General features: G+C 43.6%; 1 protein-coding gene across 3 annotated transcripts in view; it reads right to left on the bottom strand.

The window, feature by feature from the left end:
• The window catches only part of CCDC171 (coiled-coil domain containing 171), a 247,266-nt gene that overhangs the window by 93,411 nt on the left and 132,215 nt on the right, over positions 1 to 21,640 (bottom strand). For all 3 annotated transcript variants that reach the window (XM_074994928.1, XM_074994930.1, XM_074994929.1), the window contains 2 exons: positions 18,296 to 18,441; positions 16,087 to 16,141 (listed from right to left, as the gene is read on the bottom strand). In XM_074994928.1, the coding sequence (XP_074851029.1) occupies positions 16,087 to 16,141; positions 18,296 to 18,441 (201 nt within the window). The remainder of the gene's footprint in view (positions 1 to 16,086; positions 16,142 to 18,295; positions 18,442 to 21,640) is intronic.

Below are 21,640 nucleotides of genomic sequence, written 5' to 3'. Positions count from 1 at the left end.
TATTACACAGACACCTTATTTTAAATATATATTTGATTTAATTTTTATAGTTTATATATGTCACCTTTTCGGGATCTTTTAGTTGCCAATATGCAGACAGATAAAAGAAAACATTAATGTGGATTAAGGTACTCAGATTTTATCAACATCAAACCACCAATGTTTTTCCTTCTACCCTTCTGAACCATAGTCAATAGATCTAAATATTTTACTGCACCCTGGCCAATTCATTGTTTGATGTTTAAAAACTCACCCAGAATCAAAGAAAATTTATTAAATTTGAGCCCCCAAATGAGATACTATTAGCTTTGAAAGTCAAGTTTAACTGCGATATTGATGATTCCCTTTTTTCTGTGACAGAATTCACTAGGGAAATCCCTGATGTCAAAGTACAAAAGCAGATTGCTAATACTGCGGGGAGATGGGGGAAACAATGTATAAGCAATGTAGGTATAACGCACAGTATTGTACACATAGCAGAGAGCTTTTTAACCCTATTAGTATCTGGGAATATGTTTCACTACTGGGACCTGCCATGCACTGGACAACAAAACAAGTATTTTTTTTTTCAAATGTAATGCACGTAAATCATTAACACCACATCAGAAAGGAACATATTAGTGCCTTATACGTATGACTTCTGATACCAAAATTCCCATCTAAAATATTTCAAAAATTTTTAAATCTTTCACGTATAAAAAGATGGATAGAGAAGTTACTCACTGTAGTAACGATGGTTCTTCGAGATGTGTCCCCGTGGGTGCTCCACAATAGGTGTCGGGCTCGCCCCGGCGCCGCAGGTCGGATCTTTCCAGCAGTTTCTGCCGGACCACGCATGCGCCGGCGCGCGCCGCTCCCTTGCGCGCTCCCGGCCATGTGTGCGATCCGGTCCCCGCCAGTTCCTTGACCAACCGCCTCGGATGCTCCTGAAAAATACTAAACAGAGATCCAAAGTGGGGAGGATGGGCGGGTGGTGGAGCACCCATGGGGACACATCTCGAAGAACCATCATTACTACGGTGAGTAACTTCTCTTTCTTCCTCGAGTGTCCCCATGGGTGCTCCACGATAGGTGACTACCCAGCAGTAACCCAAGATAGGAGGTGGGTAATCGGTTTATGTGCAGCTTGTCCCCGAGAGGACCGCTGTCGAGAGACGGGTATCCTCTTGGAATACCCTGTGAAGGGCATAATGCTTGGCGAAGGTGTCATAGGATGACCAGGTCGCCACTCTGCAAATGTCTTTTAGCGCAATGCCCTTGAAAAAGGCTGTTGATGCCGCCACCGCACAAGTGGAGTGAGCCCTAGGCGGGGCCAGAAAAAGAGTCTTTCTAAGTTCGTAGCACATTTTTATGCAGGATACGATGTGCTTCGAGATTCTCTGCGAAGAGAGACCTTCTCCTTTTGATTTGGGAGCAAGAGAGACTAGGAGTCTATCCGTTTTCCAGAAGGACTTAGTCCTGTCTATATAGAAAGCCAGCGCCCTCCTCACGTCCAGGAGGTGGAGGCGCACCTCTTTGTAAGAGTTATGAGGCTTTGGATAAAACGAGGGTAAAACTATAGGTTCGTTAATATGAAACTCTGAAGAAACTTTGGGAACAAAGGCTGGATGCAGCTGTAAGGTTACCGCCTCCTTGGAAAATACTGTGCAGGGTGGCGTTGCCATAACTGCCGCAAGCTCGCTCACCCTGCGAGCTGACGTGATTGCAAGAAGGAAGGTCGTCTTTATCGTAAGAAGACGGAGGGAAACCGTGGCTAAGGGTTCAAACGGTGGTCCCGTTAGCGCATTAAGCACCAGGTCCAAGCTCCAGTTTCCAAGGGGGATATAGGTTTACCAGCCCTTTGAGGAACCTGGTAACCATGGGATGGGCAAACACCGTGTGCCCTTCCTCTTCATGTCTGAAAGCCGATATAGCGGCAAGGTGGACCTTCAACGAGGATAGGGAGAGTCCGCCTCTCTTGAGGTGCAGTAAAAACTCTAGTATTACAGGTATAGGCGCAGCAAGGGGGGCTAATTGCTTGGTAGAACACCATGCAGTGAATCGAGTCCATTTTTGCTTATAGGTCTTCCTGGTGGAAGTCCTCCTGCTACTTTCTAGGACTTGTTGCACTTCCTCCGTACACGTGCTCTCTAGGGAGCTGAGCCATGGATTAACCATGCTTGCAGTTGCAGGCCTCGGGGGTGTGGATGCACTATGGACCCCTGGGCTTGCGTGAGCAGATCCGGCGCCACCGGGAGGGGCATCGGTGGACGGTCCGACATGCGCAGGAGTAAGGGGAACCATTGCTGTCGATCCCACGTTGGGACTACTAGGATCATTCGGGCTCTCTCTCTCCTGGCTTTCTGCAAGACTTTGTGGATAAGCACTGTGGGAGGAAATGCGTAGGGCAGGGGGCCCCTCCACGAGATTGCGAATGTGTCCCCCAGGGACCCCCATCCCAGTCCTGCCTTGGAGCAGTATTGTGGGCACTTCTTGTTGTGTTGAGTGGCAAACAGGTCTATCTGGGGAAATCCCCATGCGTGAAAGATCGGTCGTAGCAGATCGGAATGGATCTGCCACTCGCGTGTGAGTGCGAAGCGCCTGCTCAGCTGGTCTGCCTTCACATTGTGAGCGCCTGGTAAATACGAGGCTTTCAAGGTTATATTGTTGGCGATGCACCAGTTCCACAATCGGACTGCTTCTGCACATAAGGCACGGGACCGAGCTCCTCCTTGCCGATTTATATAAAACATGGTGGAGGTATTCTCTGTACTGGTCCCGACTACTTTGCCTTGTATATGGTCTCGAAAGTGTTTGCAGGCGTTGAACACTGCTCTGAGCTCCAGTATATTTATGTGCAGTGACTGTTCCGTAGAGGACCACAGTCCTTGCGTCACCTTTTCGCCCATGTGTGCTCCCCACCCTATGTGGGAGGTGTTGGTAGTGAGAAAAGCAGATATTTGTGGTTGGTGAAAGGGCACCCCTGTTAGCATGTTCTTGGGGTTCACCCACCATTGCAGGGATCTGCGCACCTCTGTCGTGGGCGACACCACCCTGTGGACGGTGTGTGCTGCCGGTTTGTAGATGCTCGCCAGCCAGTGCTGCACACTGCGCATATGCAATCGGGCGTTCTGTACCACAAACGTTGCTGCTGCCATGTGGCCCAGCAGCTGTAAGCACGTCAGAACCGGCACCGTAGGGCTGAAGGTGATGACTTGCACGAGGGAACCAATGGCGCGAAAGCGGGCATCTGGTAGATAAACCCTTGCTGTGATGGAATTTATACGTGCCCCTATGAACTCTATGTCCTGTGCGGGGTTTATCTTTGATTTTGCCAGATTGATGACCAGGCCCAGCGAAGAGAACGTGTCTGCTGTGACGTGTATCATGCGAAGTACCTCCTCCTTCGAGGCCCTTTCAGTAGGCAGTCGTCCAGATATGGGAATATAAACACCCCCTGTCTGTGCAGGTAGGCTGACACCACTGCCAAGGTCTTGGTGAAGACTCTGGGGGCCGAGGAGAGGCCGAATGGCAGAACCTTGTACTGAAAATATAATTTGCCTACCATAAACTGGAGAAAACGCCTGTGAGCCAGGTGAATAGTTATGTGGAAATACGCGTCTTGTAAGTCGAGGGCTGCGAACCAATCTCCATCGTCCAGTGCCGTAAGTATAGAGGCGACTGTGATCATCCGAAAGTGTTGCTTGCGCAAGTACCGGTTGAGGCCTCGAAGATCTAGGATGGGCCTCCAGCCTCCTGTCTTTTTCTCTGTGAGGAAGTATCTTGAGTAGAACCCTTTCCCTCGGAGTTGCTCTGGCACTCTTTCCACTGCCCCTATAAGCATAAGATGGTCTACCTCCTGCTTGAGTCTCGCTTCGTGGGAGGCGTCCTTTAGGTGGGGTCTGCGTGGAGGTCATGGCAGTGGGAGCGACTGGAAGGGAATTGCGTAACCCGTGGCTATGATCTCCAGTACCCATTTGTCTGTGGTGATCTTTTGCCACTGGTCGTAGAATGGTCGGAGGCGATGGTGGAATAGTAGCTTCGGATGACATTGCGCGATGGTAGTGATAGTGCAGCCCTTGATCTGTGTGTCAAACTTGTGGCCTTTGGCCCTGCCCCAAGGACGCATGGCTCTGTTGAGAACATCGCCTGGGAGTTCTGTACTATTGGTGCTGTTGATGTTGCCCTTGCTCGTAGCCCCTGTGCTACTGGGGACGCTGTGGTTGATACTGGTATCGTCTTTGTTGGGGGTAATACTTTTTCTTTCTGTATGGAGGGGTGTAAATCCCCAAGGTCCTGAGAGTAGCTCTTGAGTCTTTACTGGAATGAAGGACCGAGTCGGTTGATTCAGCAAACAGCTTCTGCGTGTCAAAGGGGAGATCGATGATCTTTGCCTGTAGATCCCTCGGGATACCCAGTGTCTGGAGCCAGGACTCCCTGCGCATGACCATTGTCGTAGCTGTTGAGCGTGCTGCCGTATCCACTACGTCTAGGGTGATCTGAACTCCTGTCCTCGAGGCTGCGTAGCCTTCCTGCACGATGGCCTTGAGCACCGGCTTCTTGTCCTCTGGAAGCGAGTCCATGAGGGAAGTCAGCCTGGAGTAGTTGTCGAAATTATGGTTCGCTAGATGCGCTGCGTAATTCACCATTCTCAACAGTAGGGTAGAGGAGGAGTAGACCTTTCTGCCGAACAACTCTAGTTTCTTGGCGTCTTTGTCCGTTCCCCCTGTCTTGTACTGAGAAGCTTTCGACCTCTGTTGAGACAATTCCACCACCAGAGAATTTGGTTGCGGGCGGCTGAACAGGAACTCCATGCCCTTCACCGGGACGAAGTACTTCTTATCCGCTCTCTTGTTTATAGGCGGAGTGGACGCAGGGGTCTGCCATATTGTGGTGGCGGACTCCATGATTGCTTCATCAAGCGGAATAGCTATTTTGGAAGAGGCCAGAGGTCTCAGGTTTTTAAGGAGCTTATGGTGTTTCTCCTGCACCTCTGCTGTTTGGATGCCTTGCGTGAAGGCCACCTTTTTAAACAGCTCTTGGAACTGTTTGAGATCGTCCGGAGGATGGACGTCCCCTGGGCCGTGGCCTCGTCAGGGGAAGATAGCGAGGAACCACTAGGGTAAGCCTCTCTGGACCCCTCTGGGTCCTGTTGATGGTGATACATCCTCTCGCTAGATACTTTCAAGGGAAAATCTCGGGGTTCCAGAATCAACTCCCCCTGAGATATCTGCGTTTCCGTCCCCGTCCGCGATTGCCCAGGGGATATTGAACCGTCTGGGGGGATCTGTCCCTGGGAGTATGCCTATGGTGTCTATGCCCTGCGTGATAGGGGCGACCATGGCAACACGGGCACTGTTCGGGGAGATGGAGACCTGGACCACTCTGGAGGCGCATACCCCCTGCGTCTGGGAGAGCGAGATCGTCTGGGTGATTGAGATAATGGAGAGACTGATTTGTGGCAGTACTCCAGGGGTTCAAAGCCCAGGAAGGGCGATGGTGGTCCAAGCCATGGTGATGTTGGCTATAGGAACGGGGATGGGGGCTCAGGGTATACTGGAGGTGACCCCTGCCACCTCGTTGGAGTCCGCAGCATAAGTGGAGGGCTTAGAGCGAGTAGCCCTGCAGCCCTGTCTGGAGAAGGGCTGCGGTGCCGGGTTTTCTGTGCTGCCTTTCCCCTCCCCTGTGGGGCTGGCTCCGCCCCTTTCTGCATCGGGGATCTCGGCTCCGCTGTCTGCACCGCACTCAGCACACTCTGCTGCGGTGCCGCGCGGGTGGTCTCCCCCAGTGCCTGCAGGCCGCGTGCCTGCGAGCTCTGCACCGCCAGTTCCCCGGGGGTCGGTGCCGCTAGCTGCGGTGCCGCCGGTTCCGGCACTTGCCTGGCCGCTGCCCTGCCCGCGGTGCGGGGTGGCTGTTTGATTATCGGAGGCTCAGCCTCTGCCACGTGCGTCTCCGCGCCGCCACTGCTCAGCTGTGACTGCGGCTGGGGGCTATGCGCTCCACCCGTCCCGCTCGCAGTGGCTGCCGGCAGGGATCGGGTTGGTGAAAGCTTCCTCCCTTTTTGCGCTGATGGGGTTAGGGAAGCAGCTTTCCTTTTATGGGCCGCTGCGGGTCCCTCCTGCTGAGGCTGCTCCGGCGCGTCTGGCTGGAGGACCTTGTCAAAGAGCAGCATTTTCAGCCGCATCTCCCTGTCCTTCCTTGCTCTGGCTGTGAGCTTTGGGCAGAAGGAGCATTTCTGCATGACATGAGATTTCCCGAGGCACCTAATGCACTGACTGTGCCCATCGGAGGCCGGCATCGCTTCGCGACATGTCTCACACTTTTTGAATCCTGAAGAGGACATTGTGGTGAGTCTTTGAGTTGTTAATAGGGTACTTAGCACCTTCTCTGTGCCTGTTCCCCTCTCGGACTCAGCCTGCCGTGGCAGGAGGCCTAATGGCCTTACGTCCCCGGGCCTCCACTGCTCCACTTGCTACTAAGGCTGTAAAACTTTAGTTTTTACTCTCTTTTCTTTTTTTTTTTTGAAAACAATAACAAGCTAACTTAAGCTAAAAGACTGAAAAAGAAACTCTAAACACTTTAAAAACATTAAATACGCTAACTCTGGCCGTAGCCTGAGCGGATTCCGTCTGCAGCCGATGGCGGTTGAAGAGGAACTGGTGGGGACCAGATCGTGCACGTGGCCGGGAGCGCGCAAGGGAGCGGCGCGCGCCGGCGCATGCGCGGTCCGGCAGAAACTGCTGGAAAGATCCGACCTGCGGCGCCGGGGCGAGCCTGACACCTATCGTGGAGCACCCACGGGGACACTCGAGGAAGAACTTATTTTCAATCTGCTTGGACACTTTGCTTAGATTAGATATTTATAGCTTTCCTATGGAGAAGTTGATTGTCTAATATATTGTTTTTGTGAAAGTTTAATTGATATTAAAAAAACGGAGGTCTTTGATTTATTTACAGACCACATACTGTGCAAATATCCGTATGCTGCTTTACCAATAAAGTCAACGCAGTATTTCAATTGACTATCCACGCAAAAGTAGGATAAGTCATTTTGGCTCTTATTCTATATAAGGATACACACAGCTAATATTTTATGCATTTATGTGGAATCACACAGACTTCCTTTCCAAGATTTTAAGTTGAAAATAAAAATTGTTTTCTGAATCTTGAAAACTTTTTTGAGTGCTTGAGTGATGGGTCTGTATTCAGGAGGAGGTAATTCTTTTTATTGCTCTCAGGAGGGCAATACGAATGTTTGCAAAGTGAAACTAAGTTGAGAAAAATAAAAATTGTTGTGCGGATACAAAGGTGTACAAAACAATGCACATATTTTTCTGCAGCAGAAAAAAGAACTGTAGACAATTTCTTTTTGTATAGCCTCTTTCACAGCAAAAATATCACAAAACACATTACAGTTGTCTAAGATCGGTAATTGTAAACACAAATATGATGGCTTTGCGTGCAAAAGAACTGAAGGATTGAGTTTTAAAAATAAAAGCCCACACAGATTTATTACAATGACTAACAGTATGCAAAACTGCTCTCACCTTCTTATACAAGGAAAAGAGTTTAAATGGGGAGACATCAAAAACAAAAATACTCTTATGCACCTTGACCCAGGGACTCCAGATAGATTTCCAGTTCTGAAAAACTAGTATCAACAAGAGGGATCCTGCAAAAACTTTTACATATGTGCTTGACTTTATGTACCATGGTGATTCCCATTGGCAGAATAGGTAAGTAAAGTACAAGTGCAGTTTTGCAGGATCTGGATTTTTTTTTTTTAATGGTGCTGGAAAATGGGCTAAAACTTAATGGCTCTGTAAATCCTCATGGGAACAAAAAACCAAAAACATTTTGAAAGAGTGAAATAAAGGAATTTGTAACAGCCTGATTACTTTTTTTTAATCAACTGGAAGATTTGGAAAACCTCAGAGTAAATACTATACCATCTCAAACTCAAGTAATACCAAGAACATAACTTGACATTAACAGTTATGTTAGGTATATACATGAGATAGAGTTCGATGTACTGATCATTCACGTCTAGAAATGGAGGTTAAAATACTGTCCTGGTTCCAAGTGGAAACTGTTCTGGCTGGATCCTAGTTTCCATTTACCTACGTCACCAACATGCACTGCCTCCCCACCACGCTACCTGATATAACTAGCAATATCTCCTCGAGACAGACACAGAAGTGTTTTAAGTCAAGATTAAGGTACACCTGTCTATGGGCTTTGCATACTGCTATTCAGTAAATATGGGTAAATCGGAAATTTCAGTCCCTTACTTTTGGCCTCATTTGTCAATGTTTTCTTCTAAAAGTAAGTGCTACTCCATATAAGGTCTGAACAATTTTTTAAAAGTACTAAATTCAACTTTAATGCTTAAAAATAATGCCAAGGTATTGTAAAACTTTTTGTTCTCTATTTTGTTTTCAATTAATTGTATAGATCTTTACAGCATATTGTACAGTAAAACCCCAAGATACGTGCCCTCAAGTTGCACGAATCTTGAGTTAACACGACTGAGTGGCAGGGAACTGGCACCTGGCTCCGGGCTGCTCACCACACAGGGGAGCCGGGACACTGACCAGTGCAGCAGTGCTGGTCAGTTTCCCGGCTCCTGTGGGTGGTAGGCAGTCAAGAGCCAAGAGCCAGCTCCCCATCACTCAGAGTTGCGTTAACCTGAGATTCGTGCAACTTGAGTGCACATTATCTCAGGGTTCTACTGTACAATATGCTGTGAAGGTCTGCTGCACTGGTCCGTTTTCCCACTCCTCTCAGGGCCAGCAGCCTGACTCTTGGCTGCTGCCAGTGACAGGAGCTGGGAAACTCTACTGTGAGCAGCCCAGAGCCAGGCTCTCAGCTGCCCATCACTCACAGGGGACAGAAAACTGACCAGTGCTGCTGCGCTGGTCAGTTTCCTGGCTCCCACCAGTTATGCAAAATTTGGCTTATGAGGGGTTGCACAAGAACACAACCTCCTTGTAAGTCGGGGGTCTACTGTACAGGATACTTACAAATCAAGGGAAGAAAATCATAATATGGCCTAATATAAAGATCTTAGCTGTCAGATGATCATGTCATTCAGTAGTTAAAAACAATGAGAGCTGTGCAGGTCATTGCAAATCGGTGCCAAGAAAAAAAGTTATACAACAACATCATGTATTCTGTACACAATATATAATTAACAGAAACATTTATCGACACTTTATGAAATAGCACATGACATTTAAAATAAAAAACACATCTCAAACTTAAGCACAGAATTCACAACCATGTGATCAATTTAGCTGCCTGGGGAATGCCCGTACCTCCAAAAGTGTGAACTGAATGAAGTGCACATTGTGTGGGATAAGCCTACTTGATTTGCTGTGGATACTGCATCATATATGGAGCCCTTGCTTTATTCATTGTGTGTTTTGTTTATAACTGACTTGAATGTGTAGTTAGCATGCATATAGTAGTAGAAGAGTCTATGCATATACTTAAGGTTGAATATATCTATAGATGTATTATTTGAGAAACAGCAAGTGATCGTGAAGTTGAAGAGAATGTTGCATATGGATAGGTGGACAGAGTTAAGATTATATGAACATTACATTTGACATTCACAGTAATGTGGAAACAATATATGTAGGTCTTAATTTACTAAGAAGAAAGCACATGTCAGAGGTTCTCCTGCTCATGAGTATAATTTCTGTTAAAAGTTCTCCACAGAGAGGCAGACAGAATAGATTGTAATAGAAGTTACAAGTTTCTTATTTGAGCTGTTTCATGTTTTCTTTTCTTTCCTTTAATAGTGAAATAGCCAGCATAACTAATTGTGATTATTTATGCTTCGTCTTGATCATGATATCCCCAAAGGCATGTAAAATCCAAAGTAGCAGGAAGTCACACTTCCAGTTTGCAGTAAGAGAAACAATTAGTAAGAGCTGGCCTACCATTTCTTGTTTATCCAAACTAAATATTTTTAGGGCCTTTCACAAAATAATTACGTAGCATCCAACAACTTAAAACTATTCCTTTCAACCTCACAAGGGTCAGGCAAAGAATTCACAAGTATCATCTGTCCATAGAGCACACTGAACCCATTGGTACAGGGGATATCCAAAATGCCCTAAAATAGTCTATATATAAAAAAAAGCCCCTTCCGGGACAGCCCTGAAAATGACCCTTGCACTTTAACCCTGATAGGAGTGACACTGACCTTGAGAAATTAATCTCACCTTGAAGGATAATCTGTGCCTTGGAGATGCCAAAGATGCAAGAGATGGGTAACTTGCACAAAACAGATGGGGTAAAAAAAACACCCATAGACAAACAATTAATTAGGGTTAAAACAAAAAAGCAGTCAAGTAGCACTTTAAAGACTAACAAAATAATTTATTAGGTGAGCTTTCGTGGGACAGACCCACTTCTTCAGACCATAGCCAGACCAGAACAGACTCAATATGTAAGGCATAGAGAACCAAAAATAGTAATGAAGGTGGACAAATCAGAAAAAAATGATCAAGGTGAGCAAATCAGAGAGTAGAGGGGCAGAAGGGGGGAGTGGGGGGAGTGAAGAATTAGATTAAGCCAAGTATTCAAATGAGCCCCTATAGTGACTCAGAAAATTCCCATCCTGGTTCAAACCACGTGTTAATGTGTCGAATTTGAATATAAAAGAGAGTTCAGCAGTCTCTCTTTCAAGAGTGTTGTGAAAATTCTTCTTCAGTAACACGCAGACTCTTAAATCATTAACAGAATGGCCCACTCCATTAAAATGCTGGCTAACAGGTTTGTGGATCAGGAGTGTTTTTATGTCTGTTTTGTGACCATTAACTCTTTGTCTAAGGGAGTTTGAAGTCTGTCCAATATACAAAGCAGCTGGGCATTGTTGGCACATGATGGCATATATGATGTTAGTTGAGGAACATGAGAATGTGCCCGTGATTCTGTGAATAACCTGGTTAGGTCCAGTGATGGTATCGCCAGAAAAGATATGTGGACAAAGCTCGCAGCGGGCTTTGTTGCAAGGAAAAGTTCCAGGACCGGTGTTCCTGCAAAAGGAAGTGGAGAAATTGGAGAACCAAGTGGAGGGCAACAAAAAGGGTCAGAAGACTGAAGTGCATGACATAAGAGGAGAGGCTAAGGAAATTGGTCTTATTTAGTCTGCAGAAGAGAAGAAAGAGATAGCAGCCTTTAACTATCTGAGGAGGGGTTCCAAAGAGGATGGAGGCAGGCTATTCTCAGTGATGGCAGATGATGGAACAAGGAACAACTGTCTCAAGATGCAGTGGGGGATATCTAGGTTGGGTATTAGGAAAAATTATTTCACTAGGAGGTTGGTGAAGGATTGGAATGAGTTGCCAAGGGAGCTGGTGGAATCTCCATCTTTGGAGGTTTTTAAGGTGAGACTTGAAAAAGCCCTGTCTGGAATGATTTAGTTGGCATTGGTCCTGCTTTTAGAAGGGGATTAGACTAGATGACCTCCTGAGGTCTCTTCCAATCCTAATTTTATATGATCCTATGAAACTCCTCTGTTTGAATCTACATAAGTTCCAAATGTGCCTTATCACATCTTTCAACAAATATGCAATTTGGATTGCTGTGGGAGGCCACAACAGCTCTAGGGCTGTGTCTACACAGCCTCCTCCCTTCCAGAAGGGGCAAGATAATGAGCAAAGGGGAATATTCAAATGAGGTGCAGATTTAAATATCTCATGCCTCATTTGCATAGTCCTGTGAGATTTCACTTCCGGAACAGCCCCTTCCGGAAGCTACAGAACCATGTACACAGGGCCTGAAATGCTTGAGGAATAAGGGGGCTTTTGGAAGGGGGAATTCCTTCCAGAAGGGTCCCATCTATGTGGGCTCTGTAGCTTCTGGAAGGGGCTCTTCTGTAAGCAAAATCTCATGGGACTTGCAAATGAGGTGTGAGATATTTAAATCCATGCCTCATTTGAATATTGCTTTGCTCATTACCATGCCTCTTCCAGAAGGCAGAGGGCTGTGTAGTCGCAGCCTAGATCTACTCTACCCTGAGCTAGTAGTTAGACAATTCTGTGTTGGGTAAGCTCACAAGCTAACAAAGCACTGTCCCTTCTATGGTGTAGCCCTCCACTAGGGTGGGGAGCATAGAACTGCCTGTGAAAGGGAATCCTTAGCAGATCTCCTTACTGCTGCTGCACACACTTCCAGGCTCATTTGGGGCCTGAATCCATGCCTACTGTGATTCTTCACAGCTGAATGATAATAGGAAAAAATACAGGTTGTACCTCCCTAATTTAGCACCCCTGGGACCTGACTAGTGCCGGACAAGAGAATTTGCTGGACCATGGGAAGCCAATATAGTCTAGCAGCATTACCAACACTTCCATTGCTTACTGGGCTCTTAAAGACATTTAGGGGTAAATGATAACTAAATAACAGCACAGAACACTGAGAGACAGGACTGGTGGTTTTAAACAAATTTTATAGGACTGCAGGATACGTGGTCACACCCATGGTAAGTAGTCTTGCAGCCAACTAAAATCACGCTGGACTATAGATTTCGCTGGTGACCGAGTTCTGGATTAGAAAGGTTCAACCTGTACTTGAGCCCTCTTTCTTTGATGCCATACAGCCTTCAGATCTTCCAAGCCCAGGAAGTCAGCAACACCCTTTTTTCATTTGCTTCTTCAATGAAGTTCTCAGATCAGACCTTATGACAGGTCAGAGCAACATCCTTCAACTCTGTGTGCACAGGCTGATAAGGTAGTTTTTGGTGCTGAGACATCAGCTGGGTCTGCCTATGACAGGCCCACACTTTTTAAATCTTGAGTGAGTTAAGTCATCATCAAGGAACCGAAACAAAACTACAAGATAAACTAAAGGTAAAGGGAGCAAATCAGATTGGAACCAGTATTGGGAATGGAACCAGAAAAGCTACGCTGTGGCACGGAGCCTAATTAAATAAAGAAAGTACACTAAAATGCAAGCAATCCTAACTTCTTGAGATGGTGCCATGCAATAGGGAGAAAGACAAAGGCACTTCTGATTTCACTGCTACAGTTATTTGGTTATTTATTATCATTCTGGTATTGGGTGCACAACTCCCTAAATAATCTCTCATCAAAGGTATATGCACAAAGACCCAAGAGAGGGAGGTTTCTGAAGATTTTTGACGTGGTGCAGAAGGCACATGCACATCCCTGGCAATACTTAGAGAATTATAGAATTTTAATTTTATAAAAGTGATCTTCCATACGTTAAAATAACACCATAACTTCTAAACTAACATCTGAAACAAAAAACTAACTTCTTAACTGAAAACCTGTTAAGAATTGCTGTTTATTAGGCCAACTATGAGGCTCCTGTTCATGTTATTCCCATGCACAAACTACTCCTCTTCCAAACACATAAATACACACATTATTAAAGCAAATCTTTCAAATTATTATTTAAACAACAAAAATTGCTGTATAAACAGGAGTTACGTGATGAGACCTGCCTTATATAAAATTGATGGATTTTTTTAAAAGCTAGGCGAAGTCATAAAACTAATTGTCAAAGCGCACAATCCTGTGCTTAACTACAATTACAGCGTACACTAGCCTACAAATAATCATGCTCAGTTGAGTAAGATGTTAATACGATCCAGACCTTCTTTTGCAAAACACTAACCATTGTGCCAAAGCTATGCTGTAGTTGTGGGCTGTGTACTATAATATGTCCCCTATGAACAGATTTCTATGACCTTGGGCTGAAAATGAACCCATGTCTGGAGAAAATAGTGGCTAATGCATTAACTAATTTCACAGTCCTCCACAGAAGAATATTTCCTTACTTAACGCAAACTACATAAAAATCTTCAGATTTTCAAAAGAATTAAGACAGTTGAACTCTGGAATTGATTATTTAGATAAGTCTAAACCGAAAACAGTTAAGCACATGGATATGACATTCTGCAATGTCTTATCTTTAGTTTGTGAAGGTTTTTAAATCCCTCTTGAGCTGGAGTACCATTTTTAGCTTGGCTAGGTCAGAATGACACTGAACAATATGAATGATGACACACTAGACAGCTATATGGACAGAGCTGTCATCAGCAAACCAGCTGTGCTAACACCTGTATGTCCTGCACAACTGATCTTTAGGAACAACGATCAAGAAAGACAGATTAGTAAGGGGGAGAAACAAAAGCCATTTACAAACTGCTAAAATTAAGGAGGAGACGTGCTTATTTGAAGGAAGCTGAAAAACAAGAAAATAAGAGAAGAGTGAATGCTTGGTGTAAAGTATGGAAAATTGGATTACAATAATGTACATTTCACTTAGGTACTTTAAAATTTACAACAATCAACTGAAGTTAAATTCGAGTTGTAGGAGGATTTATAATTCTATCTTCGGAACAGGGACAGAAAATAAAACATGGGGCCACTCAATGAACAAGAAGAATAATGCAAAATATTGAATAGCTGCTTATTAAGTAAGCACCTCCATTCTTCATACTGTTAGAGGAAGAAATCCTGTCAAAAATAATGTGATGACAATATACAAACAAAGACTGAGTCACAATGGTTACACACAAGGGGCCCAAAATGAACTACCTTAATTCTGTTATTTGTTAATTTTTTAGTGTTTGATTTTTCAAGCATAATAATATCCTCTTAACATAGGGATGTGTGTGTATTAGAGACACTGATGTGGGCAGGGGAGACAGAGGGCACAGTTGTCCCAGGGCCCAGTGATTAAAAACAGCCCAAGGTTCCAGACCACTTCATGTGTTGATTGGCTAGCATCGAGGACTGGCCGGCCCCAGCCCTGCTCCTTCCACCCAAGGCTCCACTCCTTCCAGAGAGCCCAGGGCCAAGCCACCCTCTTCCATGGCCAGGAGCACGGCAAAGTCTCTTGCTAGTCTTGGTGTGTATAACTGGGCATAAGTTCAATTAGTGCCCACAGAACATTTGAGAGTCCCAATTTGAGAAAAAGAGGCTAACTCACCCAGAAATCAGACCTATCAGTTCAACCCTTGTGAGTAATGTATTAGGGACAATTTGGACCCTGAATACTGAACATTTATGATGCCTGAACCATGCTTAATTCACCATTAATGGCCTCTGGTCCACACCTAGCTAGGATGCCTGAAACACAGATTTCATATTTGAAACATCAAAAAAAGATTTGTGCCCCTGTAGATGATATGTAGCTGTTGCATAGGTGAATGCTGCACGCTTCCTAGATTCCCAAGACTGGGGATATACAAAGGCAATTCTCTGTGAAGAGAATGGTTTATTTTCATTGGAAAACAAGTGAATAGAAGCTTTTGAACATTCTGGTTGCTATAAAAATAAATTTAAAAAATATTTATACTTTGCGGCTTGGGGTTTCAATTTGGCATGAGGAAAATTAACATGATAACTCAGAAGAACTATATCTGATTTCCACTGAAGCCATAAGGGAAAAAACCCACATAAAATATCAATGGATTAGTAATTTTAAAAAATGACATATATTTAGTATATTCATTCTTGCTGGTATTCAAGATGACACTGTAATGCAGCAAAATAATACAAGCCAAAGGGTCAAGTTTAGATCACTATTCAATTACAAATGGTTTTAAATCACTGTGATATTTTAGATTGTTCTTTCTGAGTTTATCCTTTGTTCTAACTCTATTTAATTATTACCAAGGATAAAGCACAGTATGGGAAGTCAAATAGTTCGTGACTGCTTAATTTGGGACCTTATTGAATGAACTCTGTCCAATTCAGTGAATACAGAAATAATTCAAGAGCAATTACAAATAGCTCAGGATGGTCAGTAACATCTAATTTACTTTTGCAAGCACAGAGAGTACTGCAGAGGAAGGGTTTGTAACAACTTTCCTATTAAAAATAAAAGGAGCATACCTGCCTAGAACAGTTTTATAATATTTGGCTTGCTTATCTGAATGTGTCCTAGAGATGAAAGAAGTAGAAGGGGGAAATATTTTGATACACTAATTAAAATTTATGAATAAGTCTTTGTACGATTTTAACCACTCCCACCATCACCCTTCCTGAAAATAAGCAATTCCAAAAGCTTGTAAGTCTTGAAATACAAATGTAATTGAGATGAAAGCTATAAATACATCACCATCTGTAGGGTGGCTTCCACAGATTTCATATGACTGGCAATTAATTCTTTATCTCTATTAAAAGAAAGAAAACAAAGCCTTAATAAACCAGAGACTTTAGTAAAGCCAGGCTAATTTTCTGCCAATCCCAATATCTTATCAACAATTTCATACCATAAACATTTTTAAACAATCCAGAAAGTAGCACAACTGATATCTACACTAGGGAAAGTAAATGAATTGCAGATTCGCAATTCTAGCTATGGCAATTGCTAGAATCGACATATATGCAATTGACTTACTTGGGTGCCCTCACTGAAGAACATAAGGAAAAACTTTTTCACTAGGAGGGAGGTGAAGCATTGGAATGGTCTACCCAGGGAAGTAGTGGAGTCTCCATCCCTGGAGGCGTTTAAGTCTCGGCTCAACAAAGCCCTGGCTGGGCTGATCTAATGCGTTTGGTCCTGCATAGAGCAGGGGGCTGGACTCGATGGCTTTTTTTAGGTCTCTTCCAGCTCTATTGTTCTATGATTCTAAGAAGGTCTACAGGAGCATTTTTTCCATCAACCTCCCTTACTCCTTGTGAGACAAGAAGAGTACAGGGACAACTGCTGAGCCCTGATAGGTCAATTTTGCACGTTCCTACCAGGTGCATGAAATCGAACCCCGGAAGATTGACCATCGGGGTAGTGAATACATAGCCTAAGTATTCTGAGATTCCTCCTGGACTTTTAACCCCCAAATGAGGACTCTGGCTCACTGGCGATAAGGAGGTCTTTTGTGTACCTGAACGACTGAAGTACTTGGAGTACATGGGCTGGATTTAGGGCAATCCTGGGAGGGCCAGCTTCAGCATCAATGCCATACATATAGATTGCTCATTATGAGAATGTCCAGGGTCCGAGTCTGTTGGCATCAATGCAGAGAAAACAGATGATAGTACAGGTACCAGGGATATAGGAGTATGGGTGATAGAAGACACTTCAGTGTTGGAGCCACTCAAGACCCTCACTGGAACTATCTTGAGCCTTCTTCTGACTCAGGGTATGCCTACATTATGCAGAAGATCAACCCAGTTAGGGTCGATCTTCCAGGGTTTGATTTCACGTGCCTGGTAGGAAAACATAAAATTGGACTACCTGGGGTCAGCAGTATTTTTCAATATCACGAGGAGTAAGGGAGGTCAACAGGAAAGTTTCTCCCATTGACCACCCTCTGTGAAGATGGTCAGGTAAGTCGACTGTAGATAAGTCTATTTTAGCTATGCAATTTCCGCAGCTTGAACTGCATCTCTACAATCGACTTTAATGTCTAGTGTAGACCTGGTCTCAGTGCCTGTATCTTTTAAGGCTCTTGGTGATTGGGATCTTGACACAAACATGGCATTAACAGAACTCAAGGGCTTGTTTACAGATGGTCAGGAGTCAGCCTTAGGGTTTGCTTCATCATTAGTAATGAGAATTTGATCTCCTGTTTTTTTCAAGATCCGCTTTTGAGAGAAGTACAGATCTTACACATGCTAAGGACATCAGTGTCTCCTAAACACTGGAGGTACTGAGAACATCCAACCTTGACAGGTATGGCTTCTGAACGAGAAAGATATCTCTAAGCCTCAGCAGACTGGCACAACCCAAAACAGAAGCCTAGAACAACTCCTCAATCATGGAAAAATGACCAAGAAGGAAGATAATAGCCCCCGAACAAACTACTGATAAATTAAATAAACACTAACTATACCAGAAACTAAACTTGAGTAAATAAGCATGCTTAATGCTTTATTTCAGGTGAAAAGCAGCTGAGAAGGAACTGAGGAGCCTTTGCTATGGGCACGAGGATGCATAGAACACATTCATAGGCCAATCAGACACTGCTAGTGAAAATCTCTCATCAAAGGTGCAGGCATACACATGCACTGAAGTGGGACATTCTCAGGAAAATTACTTGAAAAAGACATTATGTTCTCCAACTTGTAACAGGCAAATAAATATACTTGGGCTGTTATAGAACACAGATAGTGGAACACTTGTCTGAGACTGTTATATAAAATATACACTTAGTAGACTGAACTAAGTTTTCTTCTTAGAGGACATATCACTGAATTTCAAAGAGAGAGAGAGCTGTACTTTTGTTTTCTATCACTGCATTATCCAGGGCTAAAGCCCTGTGCATGAAAGTAAGAATTGATCTTTTGTCTGTTTTAAGTGATCTCCCTAAGGTCCCTGTGCTCACTTTGCTGCCATGCGGAGGGCACTCTCTGCATCATGGATGCTCTCTTCCAGTCGACGCTTGTCCTGCTCCAGCTGGGTAAGATGTCTATTGAGCTGACGCAGAGATTGATCTTTTCTTCTCAGCTCCATCTTTGCCTCGGAGAGACTCTGCCAGCAGACAAAAAGCAGAGTTACTTGTCAGCCCTGATAATTAACTTCAATTTATGCCATAGGCTATTAAACAATGAGGAATACAGACTGACTGTGAAGTAGATTTCGGCCATTACAAACACAAGCTTTTACAAATTTTCTACCAAAAGTATTATTAATTTACCAACGCTATAGAAATCTATCTTTAAATGTATCATACATTTATAAATGTTTTATAAATAGATAAAACAATCCGCTGAATCAAAGACAGATGCTAGAAGCATTAAACACCTTATTTTGAGCATCTGACAATATCACTATGTGAGATTTTTTAAAAAACCCAAAGTAAATATTAAGTAAAACTATTCCATAATAATGTAATTTACAGATAAAAGAAAAATGGAAAGTCATTCTCCTTTAAATATTCAGCAATATTACATACCTTACAGAAATCAAAAAAGAAGAGAGACTAACAAAAATAAAAAGCCACCCACCAGTTTTTCTAGTATGCAAAATCAATGTTAAATACCCTGCAAGTTATGTCTAACACATCACCTTATAGTACATCAACTACTTTATTACTTTTCTGATCTCCAACATATTTTGCATGTTTCTGTTCCCTAATGTATACCCAACAATCTCTTACTTAGCTTTAAAGCTTAGTGTTTAAAATAAATTCAAATTAATTCAATAGATGTCAAATAGCACAGTTAGCTGAACAATAAGAAACCTGACTAGAAAAACTACGATAAAGATTTTTTCCACTATTTCTGCTGTAATGTAATAGAGTGATCATAACATCTTCCAATTCCCTGCTCCAATTTTCCTTCTTCCTTTTGTCAGGAGGGATCTTTAGTGCTACATCCAGAAGTGACAGTAACATATTTACATTTTGACAATACATTATATTGTTTCTGTGTTTTTACAGTGGAATTTATCTGTGCAGTTGCAGTGCTAAGTCCTTACATGCTGGCTTTGCAAATTTAGGGGATATGTTCTCCAATCTATAGCCAGGAGTCTTAATGTTTGTATAGTAAATTACATTTCTGTAGTTATTGTTGTCTGATGATTTAATGTTCTAGAAATCGCTTTTCAGAATCACTGAGTACCTACAATTCCAGCTGAAGTCAGTAGGAACACCGGACACTTAGCCCCTCTGACAATCAGGCCCCAAACATGCTGAAAAGTAGACAACTTCCACCTTACAAATGGGAAGCAGAGTATCAGAGAGGTTAAAGTTCTTGCAAAAAGTGAAATAGAAAATCTGTGGCAAAGCTGGGAACAGAACCTAGGTCTTCTCATGCCTGTAAATAGTAAGATTCTGCTTTCTCCCAGAAAAGAAAATGCGCTTAGTTAAACTGTTTGATCTTCAAGTTAGAAATGTAGTCCTCCCAGTAAAAATTAGGACTAATGCATTGTTCTAGTAGTTGTATTTTTGAATTTCTGAAACATAATCAGTTAATTAAAAAAAGAAATGTTTTACATCTTTTGCCTCCATTGAGGACTAATTCCCTTTGAAATAAATAAATAATTTTTTTAAAAAAGCAGCATTATGTTTGTTGTATCAGCTGAGTTAGAAAGCTTTTAAAAAAATTGTTACTATATTTGTAGAATATTTATCTTTCAAATATAATTTTAATTAAACATTTGATAATAATTATCCACACCTTGCATACTTTTCAAGAGGGATTCTGAGTATATTTTGTAACTTCGTATTAAGAATGTTCTGTGCAGCTTATATTCTATATCCACTTTTGAAGGAAGCGGAATATGGAGTGCCACAAACATGCATTCACACCATACTATGTATATTAAGAAAAGTATACATAAAAGCCTGGTAAACATTTACAGAGCACTGAGAATATAACCAATCTAAAGACACTTCAGGCTTGATGAAAGTCAATAGAACTTTTATCTTTCTAAGGCTACGTCTACACGTGCACCCAACTTCGAAATAGCTTATTTCGATGTTGCGACATCGAAATAGGCTATTTCGATGAATAACGTCTACACGTCCTCCAGGGCTGGCAACGTCGATGTTCAACTTCGACGTTGCTCAGCCCAACATCGAAATAGGCACAGCGAGGGAACGTCTACACGCCAAAGTAGCACACATCGAAATAAGGGAGCCAGGCACAGCTGCAGACAGGGTCACGGGGCGGACTCAACAGCAAGTCGCTCCCTTAAAGGGCCCCTCCCAGACACACTTTCATTAAACAGTGCAAGATACACAGAGCCAACAACTAGTTGCAGACCCTGTATATGCAGCACGGACCCCCAGCTGCAGCAGCAGCAGCCAGAAGCCCTGGGCTAAGGGCTGCTGCCCACGGTGACCACAGAGCCCCGCAAGGGCTGGAGAGAGAGTATCTCTCAACCCCCTAGCTGATGGCCGCCATGGAGGACCCCGCTATTTCGATGTTGCGGGACGCGGATCGTCTACACGTCCCTACTTCGATGTTGAACGTCGAAGTAGGGCGCTATTCCCATCCGCTCATGGGGTTAGCGACTTCGACGTCTCGCCGCCTAACGTCGATTTCAACTTCGAAATAGCGCCCGACGCGTGTAGACGTGACGGGCGCTATTTCGAAGTTAGTGCCGCTACTTCGAAGTAGCGTGCACGTGTAGACGCAGCTTATATACAGCCAGACACAATGGCCCCAAACAAAGGATATTACAGCATAAGAACTATATTGAAATAATATCCATCCGGAAAAGAAATAAAAGTCAGCATTTATAACTAAAATGTCACATGAAATCAGTTGAATTTAGCCAATGCCTACTGTAGAATCCTGCTCCACTGTTTTGTGAAACCTTCTCTCAAGTTAGTACTACCAAGCGAATGTTTTAGCACTGAGCCAAAACAGACTGCAATACCAGAAAACCCCTCTTTTATGTAAGATATAGATAGACTGCAAGCTCATATTACTTGGGGTTATTAAGAGTCCCATGGAATTCTTTATAGGAGTAGCAATAGTCTCACTGCGATTCAGAGTGCCAGCTCCAGCCCAAGTGGGAATGTCTACAGTGCTATTTTTAGCCCAGTAGTTTGAGACCAACTTGACTCAGACTTGTATCAGAGGGGTAGCCGGGTTAATATGTATCTGCAAAAACGAGAAGTCCTGTGCCACCTTCCAGATTAACAGATTTTTTGGCACACAAGCTTTTGTGGACAAAGACCCACTTCATCAGATGCAATGACTGCGACTTGGTGCTACAG

The sequence above is a fragment of the Carettochelys insculpta genome, chromosome 5 (genome assembly GCF_033958435.1).
Source record: "Carettochelys insculpta isolate YL-2023 chromosome 5, ASM3395843v1, whole genome shotgun sequence".
NCBI lineage: Eukaryota > Metazoa > Chordata > Testudines > Carettochelyidae > Carettochelys > Carettochelys insculpta.
The sequence above is the reverse complement of the archived record's forward strand: the minus strand, read 5'-3'. Positions and strand labels throughout refer to the sequence as shown.